Source organism: Phalacrocorax carbo, chromosome 1 (genome assembly GCF_963921805.1).
Source record: "Phalacrocorax carbo chromosome 1, bPhaCar2.1, whole genome shotgun sequence".
Taxonomy (NCBI): domain Eukaryota; kingdom Metazoa; phylum Chordata; class Aves; order Suliformes; family Phalacrocoracidae; genus Phalacrocorax; species Phalacrocorax carbo.
The window spans coordinates 13,461,212-13,487,677 of NC_087513.1; the positions used below are offsets into that span (position 1 = coordinate 13,461,212).

The following is a 26,466-nucleotide window of genomic DNA, read 5'->3' on the forward strand; positions in this document are numbered from 1 at the left end:
TTAATTATGTTAATCATTTAATCACAGGTAATCTTTTTTACAGTAATGACTGAGGCAAAAAGAACACTAACTGCCTTGTTTTTTTTATGTGTCGTATATTATTAGCTTTCCTTCCTTCCTACATAGTGTAATGAGTCTGCTTTTTGTCTTTTTATTATTAATGCACTTACAGAAAGTTTTCTTGTCACCTCTGATGTCCCTGACTATCTCTTTTTCTAGACTAACTGTTCTGCTTTGCTGTTATGTCTGCACTGTTTTTGTGTATTCATCCCTAACATTTAAATGCAGTCTTCACCTTTTGTACAATTCTATAGCAAGTAACAGACCATTGAAAAATCATGGCTTAATCAAAATGATCTCTGATTATACTTACTATTTTTCTTTTTTGTTAGGGCAATTTGTGCTTGAACTCTTAGTATTGTTTATTTCATCTTTGCCAGTTCTCCTAAACTCCTTTTCCCTTACCATTGATTACCATAACATTAAATTTAATAATTCTTTGAGTTTATTAAAATCTGGGGGGTTTAACACCATTGTTGTTAATTTTTCTGTTGCTCTTCTTTCTTGCTGTCCTAAGCATCACAACTTAGATCATTTCACCTAACTTGTCTTCCACTTCTACATGTTTCACACAAGTATCTGCATAGTTCTGTGCTCTGGATGCACTGTTGGCTCATTTAAAAAATTGTCGTATTGATCTTTATTGTGGACTACATTTCTGGCTTCTTTTAAAAACATATTTTCTCCTGCCTTTTTTTATAATTATCCATGGACTTCAATATAGTCCATATAGTATTACTCAGAGCAAGCTTATATACATTTCTGATGGTACATATTAATACATACTTCAATCCTTACATATCTTTATGAACAAGCTAGTCTTAATCTAGTCTCTATTATGCCAATTATGTATCATTTTTATTAAATACTGGTGTACAAGTTCACAGTTTATTCTCATTTCTCCTCTAATATTCATTGTCTGTGTTCCTATAGTTTTTACCTATTGGTGAGCTTATGTCATTAGCCTTCACATAACCTAATGTAAAGCCATGCTCACTAGGTCTGAGATTAATCTCCCCTCATTTTAAATATCTAGAAACTGAGCAACTAGCCTAAGCAGGACTGAATTTGATTTACCTGACTTAACACGTAGGGTCACTTCAGCCGTCTGACTAGGATTCCATCATAGTCACTAGAGATTCAGTCAATACATTAAAATTGTAAATTTATTTTAGTTCCAGTTCATTTTCAATGGGACAAGGCTTCGTTTAAGTGCAACAGAGAACAGAATCCAAGGATGAGAGCTTCTGTTGTTCACTGAGGCGACAGGTTCCTGTCACATTTTTTCAAGAAATAGCTCCTAGATAGACCATATAATAAAACATATCATAAAACACTACTTACAAACACATACCTAGTAGACCAGTCAATCAAATTTATTAACCTCCAAGCGTGAAGGAATCTCTTTCTTTAGTAAGACAAGTTCTCTCAAACAACCTGTGTTTGAGCTGGAAGTAGTCAAGAAAAAACTGCGTTTTCTCAACTGTCAATAGTTGAGTGCATGGAAGCTTTGCTATGTGATAGCCATTCATGCAAATGAGCATGTAGACTCTTATGTGTGGAGGTAAGTGTTCAGCAATGTGGATAAGACATATTTAGACTCCTGATGTTGTACACCTGCTTGCTATTTAGCTGGAGTTTTTTGATGTATCTTTGTGGTTTTGTCTTATATTTGTGTTCAGCAGATGTTTTATCAAGTATCACTAAGTTGTACTACGCTTGCTTAGCTAAAAGTGTGTGGACTGGACTGCTATAGTGGTAGAGATACTGTTGGACACCACATTTTTTAAATTTCTTACTTTATGGAAAATAAAATCAATAAAAAACAAAAGATCAAGTACTGAAAAAGACATAGGAAAGGAAGACTCCTTCCTAAATATGTTCTTGGTCACAGCGAGACACAATCATATTGGGCATAGGAAGGATTCGGCATTGACTGTGGGAAGCTAAACCTCCTACAGATGACACTGGTAATGAAATCACAACCACTTTTTATACAGTTAATATATTGCTATGAGTTGATGGATGTCATATTGATTTATTTGTTGTATAGGTAAAGCAATTAGTATATATACTTTTTAATTGAAAATAATCTATTGTCTGTAGTAAAACAGCAGGGTACTTGCTTTATGCATGTATAGTTTGAAAAGTTAAGACACAAGACAGTAGTGCTGCTGGATATGAGGCTGCCTTCTGCTCAGTGCTAACTGCTGGTTTGGAAGGACTCCTGGGACAGAACGAGCCAGAACTCTCTGGCTTGTTCCTAGCTCTTTATTAGTTTCTTGTTTCAGTTTGGTTTTATTACTTTATTTTCTTTTATAGTGTTCCAGATAAAATGAATCATCAGAGGGACCCTTGTGTAAACCCAGCAGAATTTTTCTCTTTATTTCAAGACTTGCAGTTCATAGAGCATTGCTTGGAGACTTGCGCCCGGTAAATTCTCTACCATTAACTTGAATATCCAAAACTTGTTATTTTTATTCTCTTGTAGAATCAAGTGAACATGAAGAAAAGACTACAGGTGCCTCAGGTGAGGTATCTTCCACCCAACCTTGTCCTGCACCAGGATATACTCAGCCTGAAGAAGCAAAGGAGGATATGGATGTAACAAAACAGACTAAATCTGAAGAGAATGATGACTTGGGCCCACTGCCTGATAACTGGGAAATGGCTTATACAGAAAAGGGGGAAGTCTACTTTATTGAGTGAGTCTTATTTCTTCTCTAATAGCCATATTGTATTTAACTGGATGGGGAAATGGTTTGTATAGTGGAGTGGAGCATTGGACACCTCCTCTTTAAGATAGCAGGAATGTTCTGGCTGTCAAGGTTCCTGAGAGCAGGTGCAATTGCTGCATTACTGACTTCCATTGAAGCATGCTGTTTTTAAGATGGGTAACTGGACTGCTTAGCACTTCAATAGCAGCAATTAAAACTGTTTTTTCTTCAAAAACAAAGTTTTTGTGCTGTTCTGGTTCTTATGGGGGAGTAGCACAATCGCTGGGTTCTTCCTTATGTGGACAGAGATAAAGAGGGTTGAGCTTTTTGCCAATTTAAAGAAAGATAGGCAGGCTGAAAACTAGCTAATGAACAGTAGAGGAAGGCCATGCTATATTTAGAAATAATAACATAAATGAGTGGACAATAAGGGCAATTAATTATATGTAGAAAAGTTTTTCCTTTCCGTAGCCTATACATACCTGTTCCTACTGTTGCTAATTAGCCAACTTGTTGAACAAATGGATATGAAAATTCTTTCTTCTCTAAGTGCTGTCATTAATACACATTACCAGAATAAGAACATAGCAAATGAATTAGTTCACATAAGCTCATGTTCCACAAAAAAAAAGAGAAAGGAAAAACCAACATTTTCATCAGCAGAACACTACTTAAAGAGGAGCAGTAGCATTTCTCTTTCCTTTAAGAAACTAACTCAAACAATTTGGAAGGTTAACCATTATTCTGATTATTAGTAGGTGAAAATAACATTTGGTGGTGTCAATTCTGCTTTAAGTCCCTTATTTCGTATAAAATTTTATGACTATCACAAAAAGCGTAAACAAATGACAAGAATAAAGTTTGTGCACGTGATTTTTCATGAACACTGACATGACCAACTTTAGCTTCTGGCATATACAAGGCTAAAAAGAGCAGTAACTATTAAAACATAAGTGCCTTTGCTGAAAAGGCAAAAATATGCTTGTTCTGGAAAAAGAGTAATTACATTAACTTTGCCCAGGCAAGCAGAGAAGAACTAGGATGACCTCAGGGCTAGCTCAAACCCTTGTTTCCTCCTTACCTCACTCCCAAATTTAATTTTTCTGCACACATTGAGTGTCCTGACAGAGAGCAGACTGAATTATGTGGCACTTTTATTTTACTTGCTGTAACAAAAACCTGTGATCTGTTTGGAGGGTGGGGGACTGGATGATGGGTAGGTCACTAACACACCAAACTGTGACAGTGGTAAATACTGCTGCAGGCAATTTAATAGAAAATAAATATATATTTGTGACAAATACAGTGAATGCAAATAGCCCTGCTGCACTACAGAGCAGTCATTCCACTACACAAAATCCTTTGATGTTACAGCTTACTTCCTTTACTGGAAATGCTCTAGTTTACACTGCAGTTCTGACAATGCTCATCATTCACTTCCACTAAATGAATGTTATGTAAAGCAGAGAAATCAATCAGAGGTGCAGACTGGATAAAAAGACCGTTATAAGGGCTCTTTGCCTATGGGATTATATTCTCTGAATAATGTAATTGCAGAAAAGTGTGATTACACATCTGTAAAAATAACAGATTATTTACTAGAATCCTAGCAAAGGAACAACTCTGATCATTTGGGTTTTCACATTGCACAGTCTTCACAGGGTTAAGTAGGAATGTAATGCTGTGGGGATGCTGTTAAATTGCCTCTTTGTTTACAAGTCACTTTGGTTAATGGCATGAAGAGACTCCATTTGCTTTCGCAAAAAACGAAAGATAAAAAGACAACAAAAACCTATTTGTCTAACAACATCTCCCCGAACAGTAGTAAAGATTGTACTAGATTATTAAATAATAGATGAAAACCAAACATTTTTAAAGTGTACATCACAATGGGTGAAAAAAAGCCATACTAGGCAGCATCTTTTATTGCTTTATTTGAGGCTCATGCGAATTGTGCCTTTAAACCCTAAGGACTTCAAGCAGTAAGCGATCTCAAGTTGCAGGTTGTCACAGGTATACGCAACAGTCTTAGATTTCATGACAGCATTTTCATTCATTCACCTCAAACTAACCTCTACAATTTGTGTGTGAGCTCATTTAACAAAACTGCCATCAGAAGTAACGTAGCAGATTTACAGTGAGAGAGGGAGTGACTTCATAAGAAGAAAGGTAACTGTCTGTAGACAGTGTTATTTGTTTAGTTAATCATTAACGGCCCAGTTAGCATTTTGTGAAGCACACTGGAAGGGATCTCCTCTGCCTCAAGGTCTAAAAATAGAAAACCCATATACTAGATTCACTGGATGATTCAGAGGATGGTTGTATTTTAGGGCATGGCTTGGTTCTGTTTCTTCCTTTCTTTCCCTGTTTTGACATAGGTGCATGACCGTATGTTTACTTATATCAGCATTCGCAGACAGAATAGGAAGAAATCCCTTCTTACCACATAGTACTTACCACTGTTTTTCAGGAAGAGCTACATAAGTACATTTCTTGGGCTGTTTCCAGCCTCCCTTACATATGAATCCAAATTTTCAAATACAGGCACACACCACACAAATAGAAGTCCGTCTCCTACATTTACTTTCATTGAGAATATATGCTAATGAGAACATGCAATAATTAAAACACTGTACATAAATTGGAATACCACCAAAAAACCCCTCCAATTCAGCTCCTTCTTTCCTACTTTAAATAGGGCTGATGAGCATGACTTATTTTGGCATGCTTAAACAAACTCTAGCCATCACTCATTTTTAGCTTTTCCTTCTCACAGGGCTAAGGAAAGGATGCAATTCCCCATAGCTTCAGACCTCACCTTGCCAACTACTCTCCAGCCACATGCTAGAGACATGAGTGTCATGTTGTCCTCACGAAGTCAGCAGACGTTGACTGTGTTGGATCCCAGGCAGTCAATGTTTGCTGTATTGCTCCAATGCAGTGTTAAAGGGAATACAAAAGGACAGAGTCTCTCAGTGCATCTGCTACCATGTGCAGTCAGCCTTAAGTGTGGCCCTCACCCTACTCTCCAACTCCATCACACACACCATGGCACTATAGACTTTCCTGTAGAGATGGTTACACATTATGATACTTATTTATAAAAGGCAGAATTGATTTTACCTCTCTCTCCAGCCCTCTATCCACCTATAGGCAGCAGAGCTCTCTGGAAGGGCTGCAGGGAGAGTAAGACATTAAACCAGGAAGAGCTGCAGCTCATTAAGCTGAGCTACAACTAATGCTTGATGAATAGTCTCAAGGACATTACATAGCCCATAACAAAAGCTATTTAACTCTACACAGTTCAAAAGCACACATGGTTTCCTTTGCTTATACTACATTAATAATTGTTTTTTTAGGGGAGAAAAGTCTAGAGTAAACTCGAACCTCTGTAATGCATCTTTAAGGGAACATCTTCTTTGACTTGTGGTGATGATTTTTAGAAGAATTTGGCCACATTAAGTTTAACAAACCACTTTCCAGTACATCTCACAGACATTCAGTCTCTTCCTACATCAACACCTACTTCTCCAAGCAGTGTAGTCAGCATTGCTTTTCAGACCTGTTGCAATATCTTTTTCTGGTTGTTAAAGCTGCCTTTTTTATGAGACCACAATAAAAGACTACAAAGCAGCTATAAAATAGGCCTCTGCCAAGGACTCTCCTCTTCACAGTAAAAAACAGCCATTAAGTTTTTGAATACAGCTGGTGCTATTTCAGGTGTTACCTGAAAAGAAGTTCAGCTACAAATTGGAAAAGTAAAACACTGACCTAGTTTGTTTCTAAGAATATTGCTACTGACTTCAATGGGATCAGTATTTTTCCTTAGTAGTTTTTGAGGTAGGAAAGTCTTTTGGTTGCAGGAATAACATGTTTATCCTACCACCTTGCTTACCTGAAGAATTATGATATATATAGCTGTTCCTGGTTGCTCCATGAGTTCACCATCAGAAAGCAGGATATATTAGTTAAAGCTGGCTACACCATTGCATTCAATAACTTTGTCTTTTGGACTAGAGGATACCAAAAGTAGTGATGTGGAAATACACCCTTCTACCTGCTCAAGATAACTTCCATATCCAGCAATAATTACCCGAACTCTTATAAGCTAGCTTGGCACTTTTGCGAGTATGTTACATCATCAATGTATCAGTGCATAATATCAAAATTTGCCATGTTTTGGTTGTATGGTTATTGCTACTACTTCAGTTAAGCAGCAATTAAGATGAAGGATTCTTTTTCACATGCTGTTTTAATATTCACTTCTGATGGGATTATTCTTCTTTGGGAAACAAGCCATCTTATATCAGAATGACTTTATTGTGTGGACAACTCTGAATCATAAGGGGTCCTGTGAATTTGATCATAGATGTGCATAATTCTCTTTCCTTGTTTGGTTGAATTGGTCGGGTTTGGTCAGCATAACAATGATCAGATCTCTCATGGTCTTTGGACTTCAACATGACATACAGTGGGACAGGCAATAGAAAAGATCACTCTTGGTTTCTTTCTCCTGAGACCACTTCCTTGCCTCATGACAAACAAGTTAGGAATGGGGAGATGGTAGAACTGGAAAGAATTTGGGGAATGCTGAGGTTTTTTCTTCTCCTGTCTTCTGATGTTATAAAGACATTCTCAGTTTGTACTAGCGGTCTATTGTCCCTTGCTCTCACTTGCTGGTTTTATCTATGCTGACATCCAGGTCAAGCTGCCAGCTCAACTCCTGTTGTCTTTCCTCACTTCCTTATTTCTTGTCTTTCCCCCAAAGGTCTCTGCTGCTCTGCTCTGCAGAATTCCTCTTCCAACACCTTTCATCTGATGTTTGTAGTGGTATAATTTTTCTCCTTTGTATTTACTGAACTAGAAGATTCAGCTCACCTGGCTTGCCATATAGCATTAGGTATCTAGTATAAACCAGTTGCCAAAACTCCTTCTGTGGTCAATGGAGAGAGATAATTACCTCCAGAGGCTGATTCATCCTGTCCAAAGACAAGGGCAGAAGTAATTTGCCTAAATGTAGGTGCTTCCACCAGTAAACATGCCCTCAGATATTCAAGGGTATGTCTGCAGTAGTATATAAGTTTGTGTCAGGAGTACACTTTTGAAGCAAATCTTCTGGTTGTCTCCATGCACTGTGATTTGGTTCATGTTTCAGAGTACATGAACTGGTTTCCTTTCAGATGAAACTAAAAAGAAAGTTCATTGTCTCCAACCCCTGAACCCCTGAATTCAGTCCATGAGACCAGATTTGAGTTAAAACCAGTCTGAATTCATTCTGATCTAAACCATGTCCATATCTAAACAAGCAATATCCGTAGACTGCAGAGCCAAACACTTGGTGCTGAACATCCACAACTACTAGGTCTTTTCAGGTGCCATGAGTTGTACGCCTGTGAATGGCTGAAGTGCATTAGGTGAGCTCTTGCTATGTATTATCTGGTTTAAATTCAAGTGGAAAAAGCTTACAAGCTGGGACAATGCTTAGTGTGTAAATGCAAATAACTGAGAGGTTCACCTGAAAAGTGACCTCCTGATCTGAGCCAAAGCACTACTGTAGAGGCACACTAATAACCCAAGACATCTCCATGAACCTGGCAGATACGACACAGAAGCTGTCAAAAGCAACACCTTTCTGGACTGGCAGCTGGAGGCCATTTGAGAGGTGCCATAGCACCTAGTATGTCACTAAGAGTTTATGGTTAGATCCCTAGTCCCACCAGAAGGTAAGTAAAATAAATTATTCTTTATAGGTGCCTCCCCCTTGAATAGAGAGAAATCCTACACAATTAGCTGTGTCATTTCTAGATGGCTGAAGTCACATGAGATGAAGCCCATTCTTTGTCAGAAGTTAACTGCCTGAGCCAAAGAGAATGACTTAAGCAGCAGAAATTACTGTAAGAGACTTCAGGCAGTTACGTATTCCCAAAAAAACCTCACATAAGCATCTTGTGCTCTTGCAAATGCTCAGAGGTGCCACCACTGTGTTTGGGCTATATACATAAGTGTTCATCTACTGCCCAAGGCCATCTGGGATTCACAGAGTAGGCACTCCCAAAGCTTTATCTCTTAAGGACAGTATACTCCAGTGTCCTGATTTAGCCCCATTCAGCAACTAAGCACCACACAGCCTCTTGGTCACTCCCTACCCCAGTGGGATGGGGGAGAGCATCGGAAGAGCAAAAGCAAGAAAACTCATGGGTTGAGATAAGAACAGTTTAATAATTAAAATAAAACAGTAATAGTAATAATGGTAATGATAATAATTATTATGATGTTAATAATAATGATGATGATGATGATATAATGAAAAGGAAAATAACATGAGAGAGAAATGAAACTTGGGGGAAGAGAAAAAAAAACCACAAGTGGTGCAACCACTCACCACCCACTGACTGACGCCACCAGTCCCTGTGCCATGATCGCTGCTTCCCCCAGCCAGCTCCCCCCAGTTAATATACTGGGCATTACGTCACATGATATGGAATATCCCTTTGGCCAGTTTGGGTCAGCTCTCTTGGCTGTGCCCCCTCCCCTCCTGGCTTCTTGTGCACCTGGCAGAGCATGGGAAGCTGGAAAAGTCCTTGACTAGTACAAGCACTACCCAGGAACAACTAAAATATCAGTGTGTTATCAACATTATTTTCATACTAAGTCCAAAGCACAGCACTATGCCAGCTGCAGTGAAGAAAATTAACTCTATCCCAGATAAAACCATGACATCCAGGGACATCTAACAGACTGACAGACTGCAACGCAAACTAGCAATCATAGCTGCTGCCATTCAAATGATAGCCAGAGGACAATTCCCTTTTGTATCTGTCTCTACATATGTGCAAGAAGTTTGGGTAGCACCTGACAAAGGATGAATTGCAAAATTGCTATTTTAATGCTCTCTTTTCCTGTCTCTGTCCCCCTACACATAAATAACCTGAAAATCATTACTGTGCTATCCGAAAAGCTCTGCAGATCTGCAAATCTTAGGCATACAAAAAGGAGGGAGGAGTAAGCATTTTAAAAGTCAGGTGCCCTACAGTGCACTTTGTTTTTCTCTGCCTCATACAATCCCCTTTGCTCAAGCTGTTATAACAAGGACCATCTTGAATGTAATATATTCACAATAAAAACCCAAACAAACCCATATGTGCTGTCCCCAAATACACTGAAGCAGCACATTGGTAAATACCCATTTTGAAATGCCTTTCACAGTAACATGCAAATTACATACCTTGCAAGAGCCACAGAGAGAACAGGTTTGCAGTGTTTTCAAAAGACATTAAGGCTATTACCGTCAGTAACTATTTTCTGTATTTCCTTCAAAAATGTTTCAAGAGATTGTCTGAGGGCTTTGTTAGTACAGAAACTTTATCTGTCAAAGTGTTTTAAACTGACAGATTGCTAACACAAATCCATTATATTAAAATCTTAAGTAAAATAATATACCCTCTAACAAATAATTATAATAAAAAGATAATACATTATTAAATAAGAAAAGACACACTTCTTATGTGTCTTACTTCCTGAAGGTAAGGATAAGTATCCAGTGAGATTTCTGGAACCTAATACCTAGATTCAGTGGTGATAACAGGTAACTGAAGCATAAACAGTCTCTGCAAAGTCTTAAAAGCAGAGTTACAAAGAAAAGCTGGAGAACAGAGGGTTGAATCAGGGTTTCTGGGAAGTATTCTGAGATTTCTTGCACTCTGGTTAAACCAGCTGATTTTTTTTTTTCCACATATGTTTAAAATTGTCTATAATTGATACTGGGGAACTCTGACTATAATAAACTGTTTTTTCTGAATGTGAATACTTGGTAAAGCTGGAGGATTTTAAGTTAGGTCAGCAATCATTATTTTACTGACTTTGGCTACAATATTAAGCTCTGCTGCTTTACTGACTTTTTAAAAATTATTTTTCAAGTTTGCAATATACTTCAAGCCTATAAGGGGTTTCTATTTTGTATAGCAGATAACAAATTATGATGAATTTTAAAATGTTATGCTATGGCCATGCCCCACATTCTTGAAGCAAAACCAAAGGCATCCTTTGCTGACTGCTTTCAAAGTTTCTAAAATTAGGTATTTGCTCTTGATTTTAAGACAGATTCTAAGATGTGCATGGCTGATTTGCCAGCACTTGTCTCTTAGCTCAGTTGTCCTAGCTGGTAATCAAGATAATTGAAATTGTGTAAGAATGGACTTTCTAAACCTGCCCTTTAATGATGAGGTATGGTTATTGCTGAGTAATGAAACAGTGGCAGTGGAAAACATTGGTGGAGCCACAGCTGTATTTCTCACAGGATGCTTTTGTTGCATCACTTCACTCTCATGCAGTCAGTAACAACTGCTCTGACTGCCTGTTTGTGCATTTATTCCACAACTGCCTCAGCTATTCATCTGCAATTCATTCATAACTAATCTGTAAATCCCCAGCCCTGTTTCCTTCTGGTCTGCCTGCAAGACTTCCCAAATGGACACACATCGTTAGACCTACTGGTAAGGAAGGCAGGTTATACCTGTACCTTTTACAAGGATTTTAGTGCTTAAGAAGCATTAATGTGCACAGCTCATGCAGCAAATACGTATTAAAGTTACTTTTGTCATTGGTGTTAATTTGACCATTTTACTGTTCCTGCTGTCTTCTTTCCCACCATTAAAGCTTTCCTATAAAGGCTTCTTTCAAATGAGATTAAAAACTGGTTAGGAGCTAAATACGGTTTCCCTTCAGCTTTTACAGATTCTAGTCTTCTAGCTGAAGAGGGAATAGGCAGAGCCCTGGGACACAGGGGAGGTGGTATCTTTCCTGAGATAGCCCTGTGACATTCAGCAAGTTGGCACCACCGTGCTTTTGTTCTTCCTCTCATTCCCAACATGTTCTAGCTCTGTGGGGAAGAAGCCGCCTCTTTTTTTTCCTATGGTTGGCTAATCCCAGTTCTAGTCCCTGCTGGAAGACAGGTAACGGGAGGTTACTCTGAACAGCACTGGGTAGTGCTAGCATGGCACCGGCTATAGCAGAAGCAGCATCCCTCCAAAACCCACAACTTTAAAGCTGACACAAAGAAGGCTGCAAAAGTACCCTGCCAATAAACCTCCTGTTTTACTACAGAAGTAGACATACATACCAAGCCGCTATGCTTTAATGCAGGACTATTTATTTTCCTCTTTTATTGAGAGCAGCACAACAGCAGCTGCTCTGTCTGAGTCTGTCCTCATTCCAGGAGTGTTTGTGTGTTGCGTACCTGGTTGCTAAGATGATACAAGCAGTCAGAACTGTGTAGCACTGAAGAGGGCATTGATGATACTGTACAGGTGTTAGAAGGCAAGTGGGGTGGATTCTGCCTTCTTTTGAGTAGGGTCTGTCTTCAGAGCAGGACCATTTTTTTTACCCACTGGAGCACCTGTCTAGAAGCATTTAAAGTCCCACTTCAAGACGTAGCATGCATGTTTAGCATAGATGATAATGTGGAGAGGCAGGGCAAGGGAGCATGGAAATGGGTAAGGAGGAGAGGGATGATTTTTAAAAGGTACATTGCTCCTTCATGTATTTTTATAGAAAAAAAGTTCTTGTGGGTGAGTTTTGCTTTTACTAAGTAGCTGAACGGGTTTGAGAGACAGCAACTAGAAAAGGAGACTGAGTGCTGTAAGAGCAGATCTAGATGAAAGACCATCTTCATTCTCTGAAATTTCTCTACACACTGAAGCATCACTCTTCTGTTGGAAAAGCTGCTGACTTTTTAATTTGTTTATGGTTTTGTTTAGAATGACCACAGTGCACAAAACTGAAAGACATCTGTCATTCTGGGTTTATGGAAGCCACATTTATGCTGAAGGGAAGCACAACTGCTTGCTTGTTGTTGTTCTGAGTTTCAACAAAAGCCTTGGAGGTTGTAATTCAAGTAATTCACATTTTTAAACATTAATACTCAACTTAGCTTATTTTCAGCTTGGCACCTCTCTTTGCAGATGCCAGAAAACTCATTTCTCAGGTCTGTTCTAGGAATGTCATAGGGGTGTTTTCAGGGCTGGTGAATTGGTTTGTTCTGATGTTGTGTGGACTTGTGAGGAAAACACTGGCCAGCTGACTTGCAATGGAGTTGGCTTCTAGTACTGCCTCTGCCTCTGGCTTGTTTGGTGGCTGTGGACAGTCACTTGGTGACTCTGTGACTCCATGTTCCCACCTTTAAAACAGGGGTGAAGATTTTTATTTCCTTTGTAAAATGCTTTGAGATCCACTTTATACCACAGCAAACATTGCTAATAGTAGTCATATATATATTACTCTCTTAAAGCCATAGGAAGCTATCCGTGAATCCGACTTAGTGCATGCAACCTATGGGGGTCCCTAAAATCATTCAGAATTAGTAGCTGGGAGGCAGTGGCTGCTGTGCAGACTTGCCCACACTCCAGAGATGTGACTGCAGCTTCCACAGGTATGTCCAAGCTTGCTCTAAGCTCTGGCACTGCTAACGGGGTGCCCATAGTAGTGTGCAGCTTAGCGTGTGCTGTTGGCTGCACCCAAGTAGCTCAGTAGATGCTGGGGTGATGAGCCCACGCTGAGCTCCATACTGCTGCAGTGACATTGCTGCCAGTACCTCCCCTAGTTAATTTAAAGCTAGCTCAAGTATGTCTGCACAAGCAGCAGTTAGGCTGTGACTGCAGTATAAAAATACACTCCTACAGCGGGAGCTTCAGAGAAAGCATCTTAGTTACATTTACAATCAAGCATGGGCTGATGGCATCATTTCAAATTTACCTTACCTTTGGCTTATCATTCTTCATACTCTGCAAATATAACTCTTGTCTCAAATTGGTAAGGGAAGGTTTTGTTTATCCTCTTCACCTGTTGTGAATGGTGTTCTATATTAGGGCATGCTTAAAATAGGAATTTAAATGCCTCAATTTTCATTTTAGTTGCCACTTTATCTGTGTATAAGTCTCATCTACCTTTTTTTCCCCATTCAAAGTGTGGAGGAAGCTTTAACATGATGACAATAATGCTGAGAAGTAGGTAGCATCACTCTGTTTTTAGAGAGAGAGAGAAATCGAGGCAGAGGAAAAATTATCTGCCACAGACTAAACAGGGAGTCAAGGTGGGAGAAGGAACAGGCTCCATGCATTTATATTTCCCTGGAGGAACCAGTGGTGTTTGGACCATATGGACTGTATCAGTTAATCAGTAACTCACCAACTACCAGTTGCATCCTAATCCATTTTTTTGCCAGCTCCCCTCTTTTTGTACACCTTATACTAATGTTTATAAGAGAAGTCTTAAGTACACTTTAAAATGATACAGCAAATTAATAATAAACTAAATAATTCAGCACTGTATGGAACAAGCATCCTCCTAGCATGTATCAGATAAATAAAACATGGGTTAGAAGTGTCTCTGAATGATGGTATTGTAGGAAAGGCATCTCAAAAAATAAAAGAGTAATGATCTCATCCTTTTCTGTTTTATAGTCTTTCCTTTTTTAATACATTTAAAAAATATGGCTCCAAATTCAAATGCTTATGGGAAAGATATACTTTGAAAAGATCTGGTTTTAAGTCTCATTAGCTGTGCTAAGTATCAATTCATTTGGCAAAATATTCTCCCAGAAAACAGTTTGTGCCAGTTCAACGCTATTTGATGGCTGATTCCTCAAAGATCTATTCCGAGTATAGAACAGAGCCACATGATTCATTCAGCTTGTGCATATCTATTCTATCTCGATAGAAGGATTATATATGGAGAGATAAAGGTTTGTTAAACAAAGTATCATTAATCACTCTGTCCGGAAATTTAGACTTTGCAGGAGCATGCTGCAATTTGCATCACTTTTGCAAATCACTGCCTTGCCAGTGCTGCTGCTGAGAAATAACAAACCTGTATTTATTAAAAGGACAGGTTTAAGATGAATATAATTCCATCCAAAAACTGTGAGAATGGTACAGAATCCTGTCGCCTGCACTCATTCAACGGGAGAACACTGTATTTGTAATAAATTCCTTTTGCTCTGGATGAGTTCTGCATTTTCAATGAGGTTAACTTGGCAACATTCTAGTTGATTTTAATAAAAATAGCTGCTTTGAGGACAGGGAGCTGAGGTTGCCAAATTTACAGCTGCCTTGCACAATTACTCTTACACCTCCTTCAGGGCTACTTAGAACCAGTAAGCAAATTAAGTGTATCGATTGCAATTTTGTTGGACTAACCCTTTTTTCTTAAGGAATAAACTTGATTCCTTTCAGTATGTGTCTGCTCAGAGTGATCTCTTTTCTTTTCAGCCATAACACAAAGACAACATCATGGCTGGATCCACGACTTGCGAAAAAGGCTAAACCTCCAGAAGAGTGCAAAGAAAATGGTAGGTTATTAAGTTTTCGTTGCTGCTCAGAGGGGATTTGCCTGTGTGTGTGTCTCTCTCTCTCAGTTCTTTCAAAAATCAGGCATTTGGGGGAACGATGAAAGGTGTTTAATTGCTGCTTTGGTTAGAAGCCATAAGTGATACCAGTTCTCAGTGTGCCATGTGTTTCTGCTTTTTATTCCCCTTTCCGATGCTATCCAAAGCTGAGGATCACAAGTGTGTTTTCTGCCTGTTGTGTGTGTGACTCCGGGACTGACCCTCTCCCTCATCTCCTACAGAGAACTTTGGTCTGCAGAACAGAATCCCTTTTCAGATTCTGAGCTTTTAATCTACAGGCGATTCAATGCATAAGGGAAACTAGCAGCACCGTGGGAATATGAATATTGTTTGATTTGTATTTAAAGGTACAGTGCTATGCTATTTAGTAGCCAATTTAAACAAAATAGTGTCTGATAAAACAGGGTGTGGGAGGGAGAAAAGAGATCAGTGTCTGTCAGAGTTCAAGGCTGGATTTGGGGGGTACTGCATTGTTAATAGCTTAAAATTTAAAAGCATAGATACTGTTGAGGATGCATAAAGGAGCTGTAGCTGTTGTGCAGGAGACTATACTGACAGATTCAGAGATATGAAATAATACAGATCATATCGAACTATCTTATATGCATTCAGCATAATTTCTATTTTTTCTCTAGTAAAATTTCAGTAATCAAAAACATCTAATAAAGCCAAAGTAAAAACGTATTTTAATAGACCTTTTTCTGAGGAGGTTTTTTTCATTGTTTTATAGTTCCATGTCAGTTCAATTAGCCAGTTAAGAAGTAATGATTTCTGAAGAGTGCTACTTATTTTATTATTGTTAGATACAGAGGATTAAATACATGCATGCATTAATTCAAAGCATTTAAAAATATTTTAAATTTATTAATATGTTTTCATGTACTGCATCTGATTTCTTTTAAATTTTCCAAAGTACATTAATTTGCTTAATGTAAATACTATTAATAGAAAGAAAACTCAGTGCCGTTTTGGGCTGATAAAGAGGTCACTGAGGAGTTGCTGGCTGTATAAAATTCAGGGTCAGTTGTTTGGTAAAGAATGTCCCTGGGATTTTTTTGTAAATGGCTTCATTTTGAAAGATTGCTATATTCCAAAAATCCCTTCCTTATTTCAGCAGAAATTCTGACGTTCTCTTCTGACATCAGAAATTACATGTCTGAATGATTTTGTGATGCTTATTCTACCACTGACACCACTAGCTCCCGGAGCAAATTCTACAGTGAATACAACAGAAATGTGTTACTGAAACAAAACAAGGGCATAGGAGTTTTGCATTATAAATCTCTCACGTTACTTGCATGAAGCTATATCTTTCCCTGATGCTTAAGGAATACTAGTAGAAAAAGCAGAAGAAGAATCCACCAATATCTGTGGAGTAACATATCAGGGAGTTACTTGGAGTAAATGTGTGTTACTTTTTTTTTTTTCTGTTTTCTTTTTCTGTTAGCTGTTTTATACTGAGATCACAATAAGTACTGAAATATTAAAAAAAACCACACCAACAAAATATCTGAAACAATCTAAAATGAAGGTCGGTGCATTAAAGAACCAGCATTATTTTGTAGTTATTTGACTACTGGATTATTGAATTTCTATAGTATGCTGGGTCATGTTGTTCTTTTAAGAGTTGCTCATCTCAGTAATGCAAAGTACTTGAAGTGAAGCATAAAAGACTTTAGGGAGAGATCTTCTATTCTTACAGATTGTTCCTGCAACATCTCTCTTCTTAAGGTTCTTTGACTGGTCAAAATTTGTTTTGGTGTTTTGTTCTGGTTTGGTTGGGTTTTTTTCCACATCCAATTCCTGCAGAAGAAAATGTTCTTAAAATGTCTAATATGCCTTAAAATGACTGTACCTTGCCACTGAGGTCCAACACCAGGGAGTTTGTTATCACACGTGGGGATTTGGAATTTTTGTTCAGTTTTAATATAAGATCAAGGATTAATTTCACATGCTTTTCAGCTATGGCTTGGTAGATATTTTTTATGCCAAACACCTCTTCTGTTACACTTTATGATTTATTCTGGCACATTTTACTCAGAGATACAAAATTTTGGAAAGACATCAGTGTTTATATAGGAAGTTATACTTACCTTGCTTCTTTATTGCTATCTGCATAACTTGTGTTTTTCATTGACATCCATTTTGTCACATCTGAAACTTGTACTGATTCACTGAGATACCTTATGAAGTCCTTATCACCTATCAGATTCCGCAATCAGGTTTTCATTGTACAACGCAACTTTTGTGTTCTCCTTTCAGTGCAAATCCTGCCAAATCCTCCTTCTTCATTCTGCCACCAGCACACAGTTTCCACACCAGACAACATCCAAGCAGCATACCATAGTTGATTCCTGGTGTTCTGGGCTAGCAATATTGAAAGCCCCCTCCACACCAGGCATTTCCTCTCTTCCACTTTCAGCTGTTCAATACTTCTTTGCCAAATCTGATTTCTTCATTTTCTCTGGCTTCTGTACCTGCAAATTCCAGTGCTTTGCACAGATTTTGCTTCTCTGTGCAAAATCTGAACCAACCTTCCAGCACATCCCTCCTCTTGGAAAAATTTTCACATGCCTATGCCAAGAGATTGACAAGCTCTACCAAGTCAAGTTTTCTTTGCCTCCGTGCTGTGGACTCTTTCTGTTTTCCTTAATGACACCCACTGCTCTAAACCCCTTTGTAGGTCAGGAGGTTTTAAGGGCTGATCTTTATTTCTGTCTCTGTCATGGAACCTCTGTGTGAGTTTCAGTAAATCACTTCAACTTTCGCTCTGTCAGATCTACTTAGATAGCAGGTCTTTGAAGCAAGAATTGCCTCTTACTCTCTGTTTGTATGGTGCCTATGTGAGTTTCGTAATAGCAATAAGCAGAAATAGCTGGAAATTCTTCAATAAGGACTAGAATTCTTTACACATATCTGATTTCCTCCAGAAAATCTTGACTTCATTAAAAAATTGTACTTTCTCTGCTGAAAATATGAATTAAATAATTGGGGTTTCTGAATTAGAATGCTTCTTTTAAATTATTCCCTTTTTTCCATATCAATGTTTTTTAACCGGTTTTTATCTGTAGAGACCACAGAATTTATAGTTCTGCCTCCTTTGTTTCTGTGAGCTAGATTCCCTGGTCACTACATTTTCTATAAAGTCATGTTACATAGCAGACTCACAGGATTTGCATGATTACAGATATATTATGTGAGTGGTCTACCAATAGAGTCTGTTCTTTCAGAGAGAACATGGAAAAGAATGACAAGTCCCATAAGGCAATAAAACATGTAGTTCAATATTGAAAGGCAGTTCAGCCTTAATGGTGTGAAATATCTCAGGTTTTAGAAAGTTCATTTTTGGCTAAGAAATGTAGTAATTAAATTTTTCAAATTCTTTAATTAATTTTCAGAAACTTTCCCTTCTAGAGAAAAATGAACACTCACTTCTTTATCAATGTGGGGATTAAAAAGCTGTTGAAATTTCCTGGGACCAGATATGTCAAATTTCACTTATTTCATTGCTACAATTTTCGCTTATGTCATTACTAATCCATCCCAATCAGTAGTCTCCATCACTCTTAACCCTCCCTTTCTTTTTATGTCAACCTCCTTTCTCCTACCTCTTAGTTTTCAAATACAAGTAGGCTTAAGACTATAAATAAAGCTTTGATTTCACCTAGCATTCATCTGTCATCTGTCCTTCCATCTCCTCTACACCCACCAACTTGACTGCAAAATATAGATGTCTATTTAGGGTGAGCTGAGCTGCCTTTAAACTTCATTGACTGTGAATAACAGCTCTGTTTTGACAATTAGAGGCCACAGATATGTGGTTCACGTGTAAACACCTGTACATAGACAAACTGCTACATTTAGGTCTCTTCATCTTCAGCTGAAACGCACTGTCCTGTCACTTTTTGTTGGGTTATCCTTCTCCCCATACTTGTAGTCACAGGCAATACCTTTTGGGGAGCTCACTACCACACAACGCTGCAGTGCTCTTTTTCGTGGCAATGACGCACACATCTCCCATTGTCCTCTTCACCTTTCTCTCCTAGTTAAGCCCATTGTTTCATGCTACATATGACATCTCCCATTGGACATTTTTAGCTGGATGCGCCTCTTGTGAGACACAGGAGCAACTTTGTTCACTGCATTTTGAGTTTGGAAACCTCTTTAAATGGTGCTGAGATTTCAGAAAAAAGGTTTCCAAACCATTTTGTGTTATATGAGTGCTTTAATACTGCAAAATGCTTCCTTCTCAAAACCTCATCATTTAACATACAGTCACAGTTGCAAGATGTCCTGCTAATGCTTTGTCCACTCAACAGTGTAGGGCACTTCCTCCTCATTCCACATGCTCCTCTACCCAAGCACAGCACTGCTCCGTCCAAGTTCCACAGGTAAATCTCTGATCTGGATTCATCCCAGTCAGCCAAAAAGTCCCACACTCCTTTGTACCCTAGACTGCTGAAAGATTTGGTTTCCCACTCTACCGCTACTACTTCAATCAAATGAAAACCTATTTGTAGGCAAGTATTTATCTGCTACAAATTGCCATTAGTGGGCATTGCCACACATAAATGGTATCTATATAAGATAAAATTTCAGTATTTGATTTCCAGTGAAAATATGTATAAGGGAATGAAGAAGTAATGCTTTACCCATAAAATCAGCAGGCCTGTGCCCAAAGGCATATACAAAAAATTATGAAGGGTTGATATGTCTTACTACAGCATAGTGAAGAATCAGGTAAACAATGACAAAATATTTCTTATTATGTTTGTGATTTACTTTAAGTTGCAATGTTGGACAGAGTTATGCATATGCTTAACTACAGAGCAGCTTGCACTTACTAAAAGGAAGAGGTGTATGCATACAGACATTTTACAGTTTGATCATGGCAGAAATGCTCAAAAATTCTGTGTAAATAAGAAAAGAAAGTGTGGTTAAAAATACTAAAAAACCTGCTTGTGTCATAGAGCAGTCTGAGTCACATCTATTTTTTTGATGAAAAAGAATTGATAGGTATTTAGTATGAACTAAAACAAGAAACCAAGTGCTCCAGTTTTGAGACCATGTCTCACTCATTTTATATGTTCAGTTGCAAAATTTTTATAAGTAAAAAGAAAAACTATTGATAAATAAAACAAATTTTATAAACAAGTTTCAAACACAAACAGATTTTTAAGATGCTCATCATGAAACGAGTTATGGAGATTAATGATAATGCCAATTATTTATTCTTTCTTTCCATTATTAATTTTTATTCCATATAAATAATCTTTTCAAAGGAAGAAGACAAGTATCAGATAGAAAATACAAAAAAGAACATTGAATTTAAAATATTGTTTTTTAAATCAGTAGAGTATTTTGAATTTTATGCCTAATAATAATAATAATAAGTCATAAATCTACAGGATATCTTTGTATAGGATTTATTTGCTGGCAGCTGAAGTTAAAATGGATATATGCAAGTGTTCATTATGTGGTTTGGTCTCTTAACAAGAATTTTAAAATATATTTAATGTAAGCAAGATGAGAAAGACAGACCTGGATATTATTTCTGTCATGCCAACAGTCAAATGAACTAATGATATTATGAAAAGTTATTAATTTTAGCAAAGTCTGGTGAAATTTGAGAAAATATTTGTTTTGGATTCCTATTTACATTTGTGGAAATATAACAACAGGAGTGCTCATATAAACTTTCCCCTGTCACTGTAAGTCTGAGTTTAATTTCTACCAGAGTTAGGGAGGGGGAACACCAGCTGGAAAAAAGCAAAATAGTCAAGACTGCAGAACAATTGCTGGGCTTCAGTCATTTCTAGGATTAGTATAGGGCATGTAAAGATGGTGAGGCAGTAGCTTAGAGCAGGAACATGAAGGACTTCTTTACTCCAGATCAAGCCCGTTTCTGCTAAATGAATGGATCCAAATGTGAATGAGAAGAGAGGGTTTTGTCTAGTGCTGTGTGACCCTGACCACAGTGTCTCTCAACTTGGTATCCTGCTCATTGCTTCCTACAAATTTTTCTCTCAGTGGCTTGTAAAAGGTGCTTTTTTTATACATATATATTTTTAAGTTGTCTCTGCAAACCAAATTGGCTTGTGCAGGCCAAACAAGTACCTGCAGAGATCAGGGTATAACATGAATGCAGGGGCAATGTATTTATCTTTGAGATATCTGTCTGTCAACTAAATTTAGTTGAAAACTAATAGATTCAGGCTTTACCAGAGGGAAATGGTGGACAGACAGTATGAAGCCATAAAGTTCATTACCCCAGGAAACTAAAGTAGAAAGGGACATCATCTTCAGAGAAGTAGTTTCTTTCTTGACCAAGACAAGAACTCCTAAAATTATAGAACTCATGATTGATATCTGATGCTAAGTGCTAGTTACATTGTGTGTTAAATGGTACCATTTGTTCCACTAGAGTAAAGGGTCTACCAGCATTACTATTTTAAACCTTGGTTCCAGGGCATTATATTTGCTGTTAGAAATATGTTGAGGAGGTCTCTTTCTTAGGCTTTGTACCAGCATATTCTCTTCTTCAAATGCTGGAATGTTGTTGGTTATTAAATAGGTGACCATATAAAATAATGCTTTTATATAGAATGAGACAAGACTATATATAAAGAGACCTTTGCTTGTTTTGTTAGCTGTTCATATGTGCATTTTTTCAGGAAAGCTGTCTCGGAGAATTTTATCTTAATTTATAACACATGACTAAATGACAGATAAATAAAGGCCACTGAAGTGTCTGTCTCTAACACAGTTTTCAGTCTGTGGTCTAGGGCAGTCATGCAATTAATAAAAATCTAGTTAGTCTATGCTATCTTTTATTATTCCTGTTGGCCTCTGCTAATAAAAAACAGCTGCCAACCACATTGAAAACACTTTCTGCCTATCCACCTGTTCATCTCATGTGAAATTTCAGAAATATTTAAAGCAGGTTTAATTCTTCTTCACTGAAGCCATTTGGAAGCTCAAGTGTAAATGCCAGTTAATATTTCCCACAAAAAATACAGAGCTGTTATGCCTCAATATAGACATCTTAAATTTTTTCAAATGGGAGATGAATCGTAGTGCACAATCATGATGGGTAGAATATGGCCAAGGAGGAGGTCTCTCTTTGAAGGGAAAAGCAAATAATTCCCCATCATAGCTGTTGTGGGCACCTACCAGGTTCTTGCTGCAGTATCTGATATATGGTGACCTGGTGCCTGAAAGGGAATCCAGATCCCCATGTTGGAAATTTATTTGTGGGCAGGGAATTGAGTACAAAATGACAAGCCAGAAAGGCTGTGCAGTGAGGAGGAAGACAGCTAAAGACAGAAAAGAGGAAAGATTAATCACAGACTTGCATCTCGAATCTTGATCTTCTCCAGAGCGTAGCAAAATATTCAAGGCTCTGAAGTATCACATCCATATGAGAGCCAGTCTGGCCTCCTCTGCATCCCCTCTTGAGGCTGGGGCTTACACAAGTTTCTCAGAAAAATGTGTGGAGACCTATATCTTTCATTTTAGAACACACCAACTTTCTCTGCTACAGCATGGAAAAGGTACTGTCCTGCAAGTGAGAAAAACATGTTGAGTAAGCTCCTCTGCCAGGTGGGGTGCAGAATATAATGTCAGATTAATCAGTTCAGAGAGAAAACATGAGAGCAACATAGAGCATGACATTGTCCTTAGACATTTTAAACCATCTCCTCAGGGATGGTTTGAGCTGCTGTACCAAGGACTGCTGGGTTTTTTCCCAAGGGCAAGTAAGGAATGCTTACAGAGCTCAGCTGAGAGCGCCAGGCACACATGAGTAATTCTGCTGCAAACTTTTGATACTGCTCTGCAAACGCTTTTCAGTTCAGACATCAAAACCCTTCCTGTTCCAGGCCAGAGTCACTTCTGAGTAGGGACTGCCCATCACGCACTCCTGCCTGGTGGCTTTGTGATATGAACAAATGACTAGGAATTAGGAAATGGATTGACAGACTACCAAATTCATTTCCAGTTTTGACTTAAATCCAGGTGTTTCCAGATGATAAGAATATTGCACCTTTAAACCACAGTTTTTACTTAGAATTCTATTTTGGAGTTTATTAACCCCATTTTTAAGTAGTATTCAATGCCATCAGTTTTGTAATGGAGCTGGCATTACTTGTAACAATATTGATCACAATGAATTTTTTCTGTTATTTAAGTACATGTTCAACATTCTTTTTTCAGCTAGCATTTTCAGTTTTGGGTCAATAAAACAATAAAAGAAAATCTCTTCAACTGCCCTGACCTTTCGAAGGGTATTTGGTGCTGGGCACGCCAGCTGGACATTAATTGACCAAAAAACCTTCAATGCCAAAGTCACATTACAGATGATAAAAACAAGAAGGGCGGCACCTCATCAGTGTTTCTGCCTGGGAGTGCAGAATATATTTCTCTGGACAACCTGGTTGCAGTGACACAGCTTATAAGAGTAATTCTTCTTCATCCTTGAATAACCTTGAGGACAAAATAGCTCTCCACATGCACATGGCTTGGCTGTCTATGCTTTGGGGCCAGCCCTGGGCAACCTGTTGGTATCTCCTTGGGGAAACTCTTGGGTGCGTGGAACACTTCCTTGCAGCACACTCATCAGTGTGACAGATAAGCCTTTTAAGCTGTAATGGACTATTAAGTATTACTTTGCTTTCTGAACCATTACAGTTTCTCACACTCTAAGACATACAAATCCCTGTAGAGTACTAACCTTAATCTTAAATAGAGTTGGTAATTGCAAGGACAAGAATTAATAGAAGTCTAGAAAAAATGTCTGTTTTCCTTGATTGTTCAGCTAGCACTTGGCTGTCTTGCACTCACTGCTCTCACTGCTCACCCAGATTGTGTGTTTAAATCCGGAGATGCCTGAGACCTGGTGGCATCCTGTGTCTGCCTGCTGACACAGCACACAGCCTGAAAGGATCCCTGCCTGTACAGGTATTGTCAGACGGATAGTAACTGTTCCAGCAACTTGAGGATTTTAAAGGTTGGTTAATGCAGGCTGAGGAAGCTACTAACTTGTCCCATGCTCCTTAATGAGGAAAATCGCAGGCTTTCATTCTAATTAGTTCATGATGTTATGAAAACAAATCACTTCAAGTTTCAGTGTTTCATGAAAGGGGGTCATGTAAACACACCTTTCACATAGCTGTGAAACTCATTCATTTGTAAAATGCTCTGAGATTCTCAGCTGAAAAAGTTCATTGAGATATAAAGCTTTATTTTTTATATATCCCTTTAAAGTTTAAGTCTTTATTATAGCAAGTATAATAAATGCCCACTGTAAGGAATGCAGCACGTTCATCAGTGATGTAAGACATAATGAATAATACATTTTAAAATGGCAATAAATGTTGACTTTGTAAAACTTTTTGAAGTTAAAATATAATTTTACAATTAACTAAACACATTCACCAGTGATGGACCCCAAAACAGAGCCAGCAAACTGGAGCTAACATGACAGTACAGTTTAAACTACATTGGAACTGAAAGATAGTCCAAGGCTACACGACCACCACAAACTGGCTATGGTAGCTTGAGTTTCTGCTGGCGCTGCTGGAGATCCTCACGTCCAGTTTCTGATAGCATCCCTTTTTCATTTTGCTGCCAAGTTAACTGGCTATGCTTAAGTAGTTTTCAGCTGGAATGTGTAATGAAATTCAGAAAGGGAAGGAGAGATATTTTTTAAACTCATCAGGAGAAACAGAGCCAGAGTTTTAACAATTCATATCTTTAACAAGCTACAAATTGGATTCCGCTCACCACTGAAGCGAGTAGCAAAATTCTCACTGACTGCACGAGGTTGATTTTTGCCACTAAAATGCAAGCATTATGTGGCATGAGAATAGAGGTAGCCTGAAATATTCCTACAAGGACCACTGAAAGGAACGCTCCAATGTGGGAAATTCTGAAAGAAAATCTTTTCACACAGAAAAGAATTCACACCATATTTAGCAAAGATCATACTCAAGGCCTTGATAGCAATAACAAACAAAAGGTTGAAATTCCTTCCGAAATGTTATTGAATCATAAGCAGAAATCAGAGTACATGATTTTTACTCCTATTCTCTCTATAGCCTTAATCCTTCAATCCTTGACTTCTAAATGGCAATGAAGCATGATACATTTAACAAAGAGGGGCTTGTGGGATTATATTAATTACAATATGTCCAGCTACCTTCATTTTTATTATTTCTTCTCCTTCTGGCTTTTTTAGGAAAGCTCTTGTTTTTAACAGAGATCATTAATGAAAAAGGAATGGCAATCTTCTTCTTTTTAAAAATTAATCTTTATAATGGCCTTGTTTTAAATTTTATCCAGAAGGTCAGAAATTTCATCAAAGTTAGAAGTTAAAAACAGTTTGGTGTCTTTGATGGCAAGTTTGCCTTGTTCTCTAGACCTGTTGGGTATTTGCTGGCAATACTTTCAAAGCACATTGCTCCCAAATAAGAAATATGAGCACTTGCAAATATGTCTGTTAAAACACTCTATTTTTCAGATACTTTTAAATGTAATTTTTTCAACATTCTTTGAGTGTTCTTTGTTTACAATGCAATGCATTTATAAACAAGTGAAGTTGATTCCAAACTTTTCAGTACCTTTAGCAGCTGAGCTTCACAAATACAGTTACCTCAGGGTTTCTGCTTAGTATTAACTGAATTCTGAATAGTTATGACTTCCTGGCTACCATTATTTTTGTAATATGCTTTAAAAAAGATCTCGGTAATTTTCCTGTTGTGAGACCTTGGCTTTGATTCTAGCCTAACGTCCTCAAAGTGAGTGTTGGAGTCCCTGTTAAATGGAGCTAGAAAATTCTGCCTGAGCACAGATGTCCTGTATTTAAGATTTGACAGGTAACTCAGCACTTTAAAAAGCCCCTGTCTTTTATGACTAATACCCTTGCAGTCCCAGTGACAGATAAGAACTGTTTGTGGGAGAGAAAAAAAATATTGTGGTAATGTTTCAAGCTTTTTGAGAAGTGTATCTGCCCAAGTGGGAGGAATGTAGAGGTATTTAGTATGTGGATGGTGCCTGCTGCAGAGCAGTTGGGAAGGGAAGGACTGCATTTTCTGAATTAATAGTGGAAGGCTTTGGAGTAGAATAAGTGGCTATAAAAGGTGGAAAGTATGAAAAGCAGAGATGTGAAGAATGTGTTGCAGGCTATATAAAAAGAGATTTAGATTTGTGATGCCTAAAACATTAGAATTATTTCAGCATAGAAAGATAAAAAGGGAAAAAATCTCTCTGGATATGAGAAAAGCCTACACC

The 26,466-nt window shown here is 38.0% G+C and overlaps 1 protein-coding gene across 6 annotated transcripts in view; it reads left to right on the forward strand.

Moving 5' to 3' along the window:
- MAGI2 (membrane associated guanylate kinase, WW and PDZ domain containing 2) overlaps window positions 1-26,466 on the forward strand; it is a 764,477-nt gene that overhangs the window by 517,656 nt on the left and 220,355 nt on the right. For all 6 annotated transcript variants that reach the window (XM_064444109.1, XM_064444078.1, XM_064444093.1 and 3 more), the window contains exons 5-6: window positions 2,552-2,765; window positions 15,041-15,120. In XM_064444109.1, the coding sequence (XP_064300179.1) occupies window positions 2,552-2,765; window positions 15,041-15,120 (294 nt within the window). The remainder of the gene's footprint in view (window positions 1-2,551; window positions 2,766-15,040; window positions 15,121-26,466) is intronic.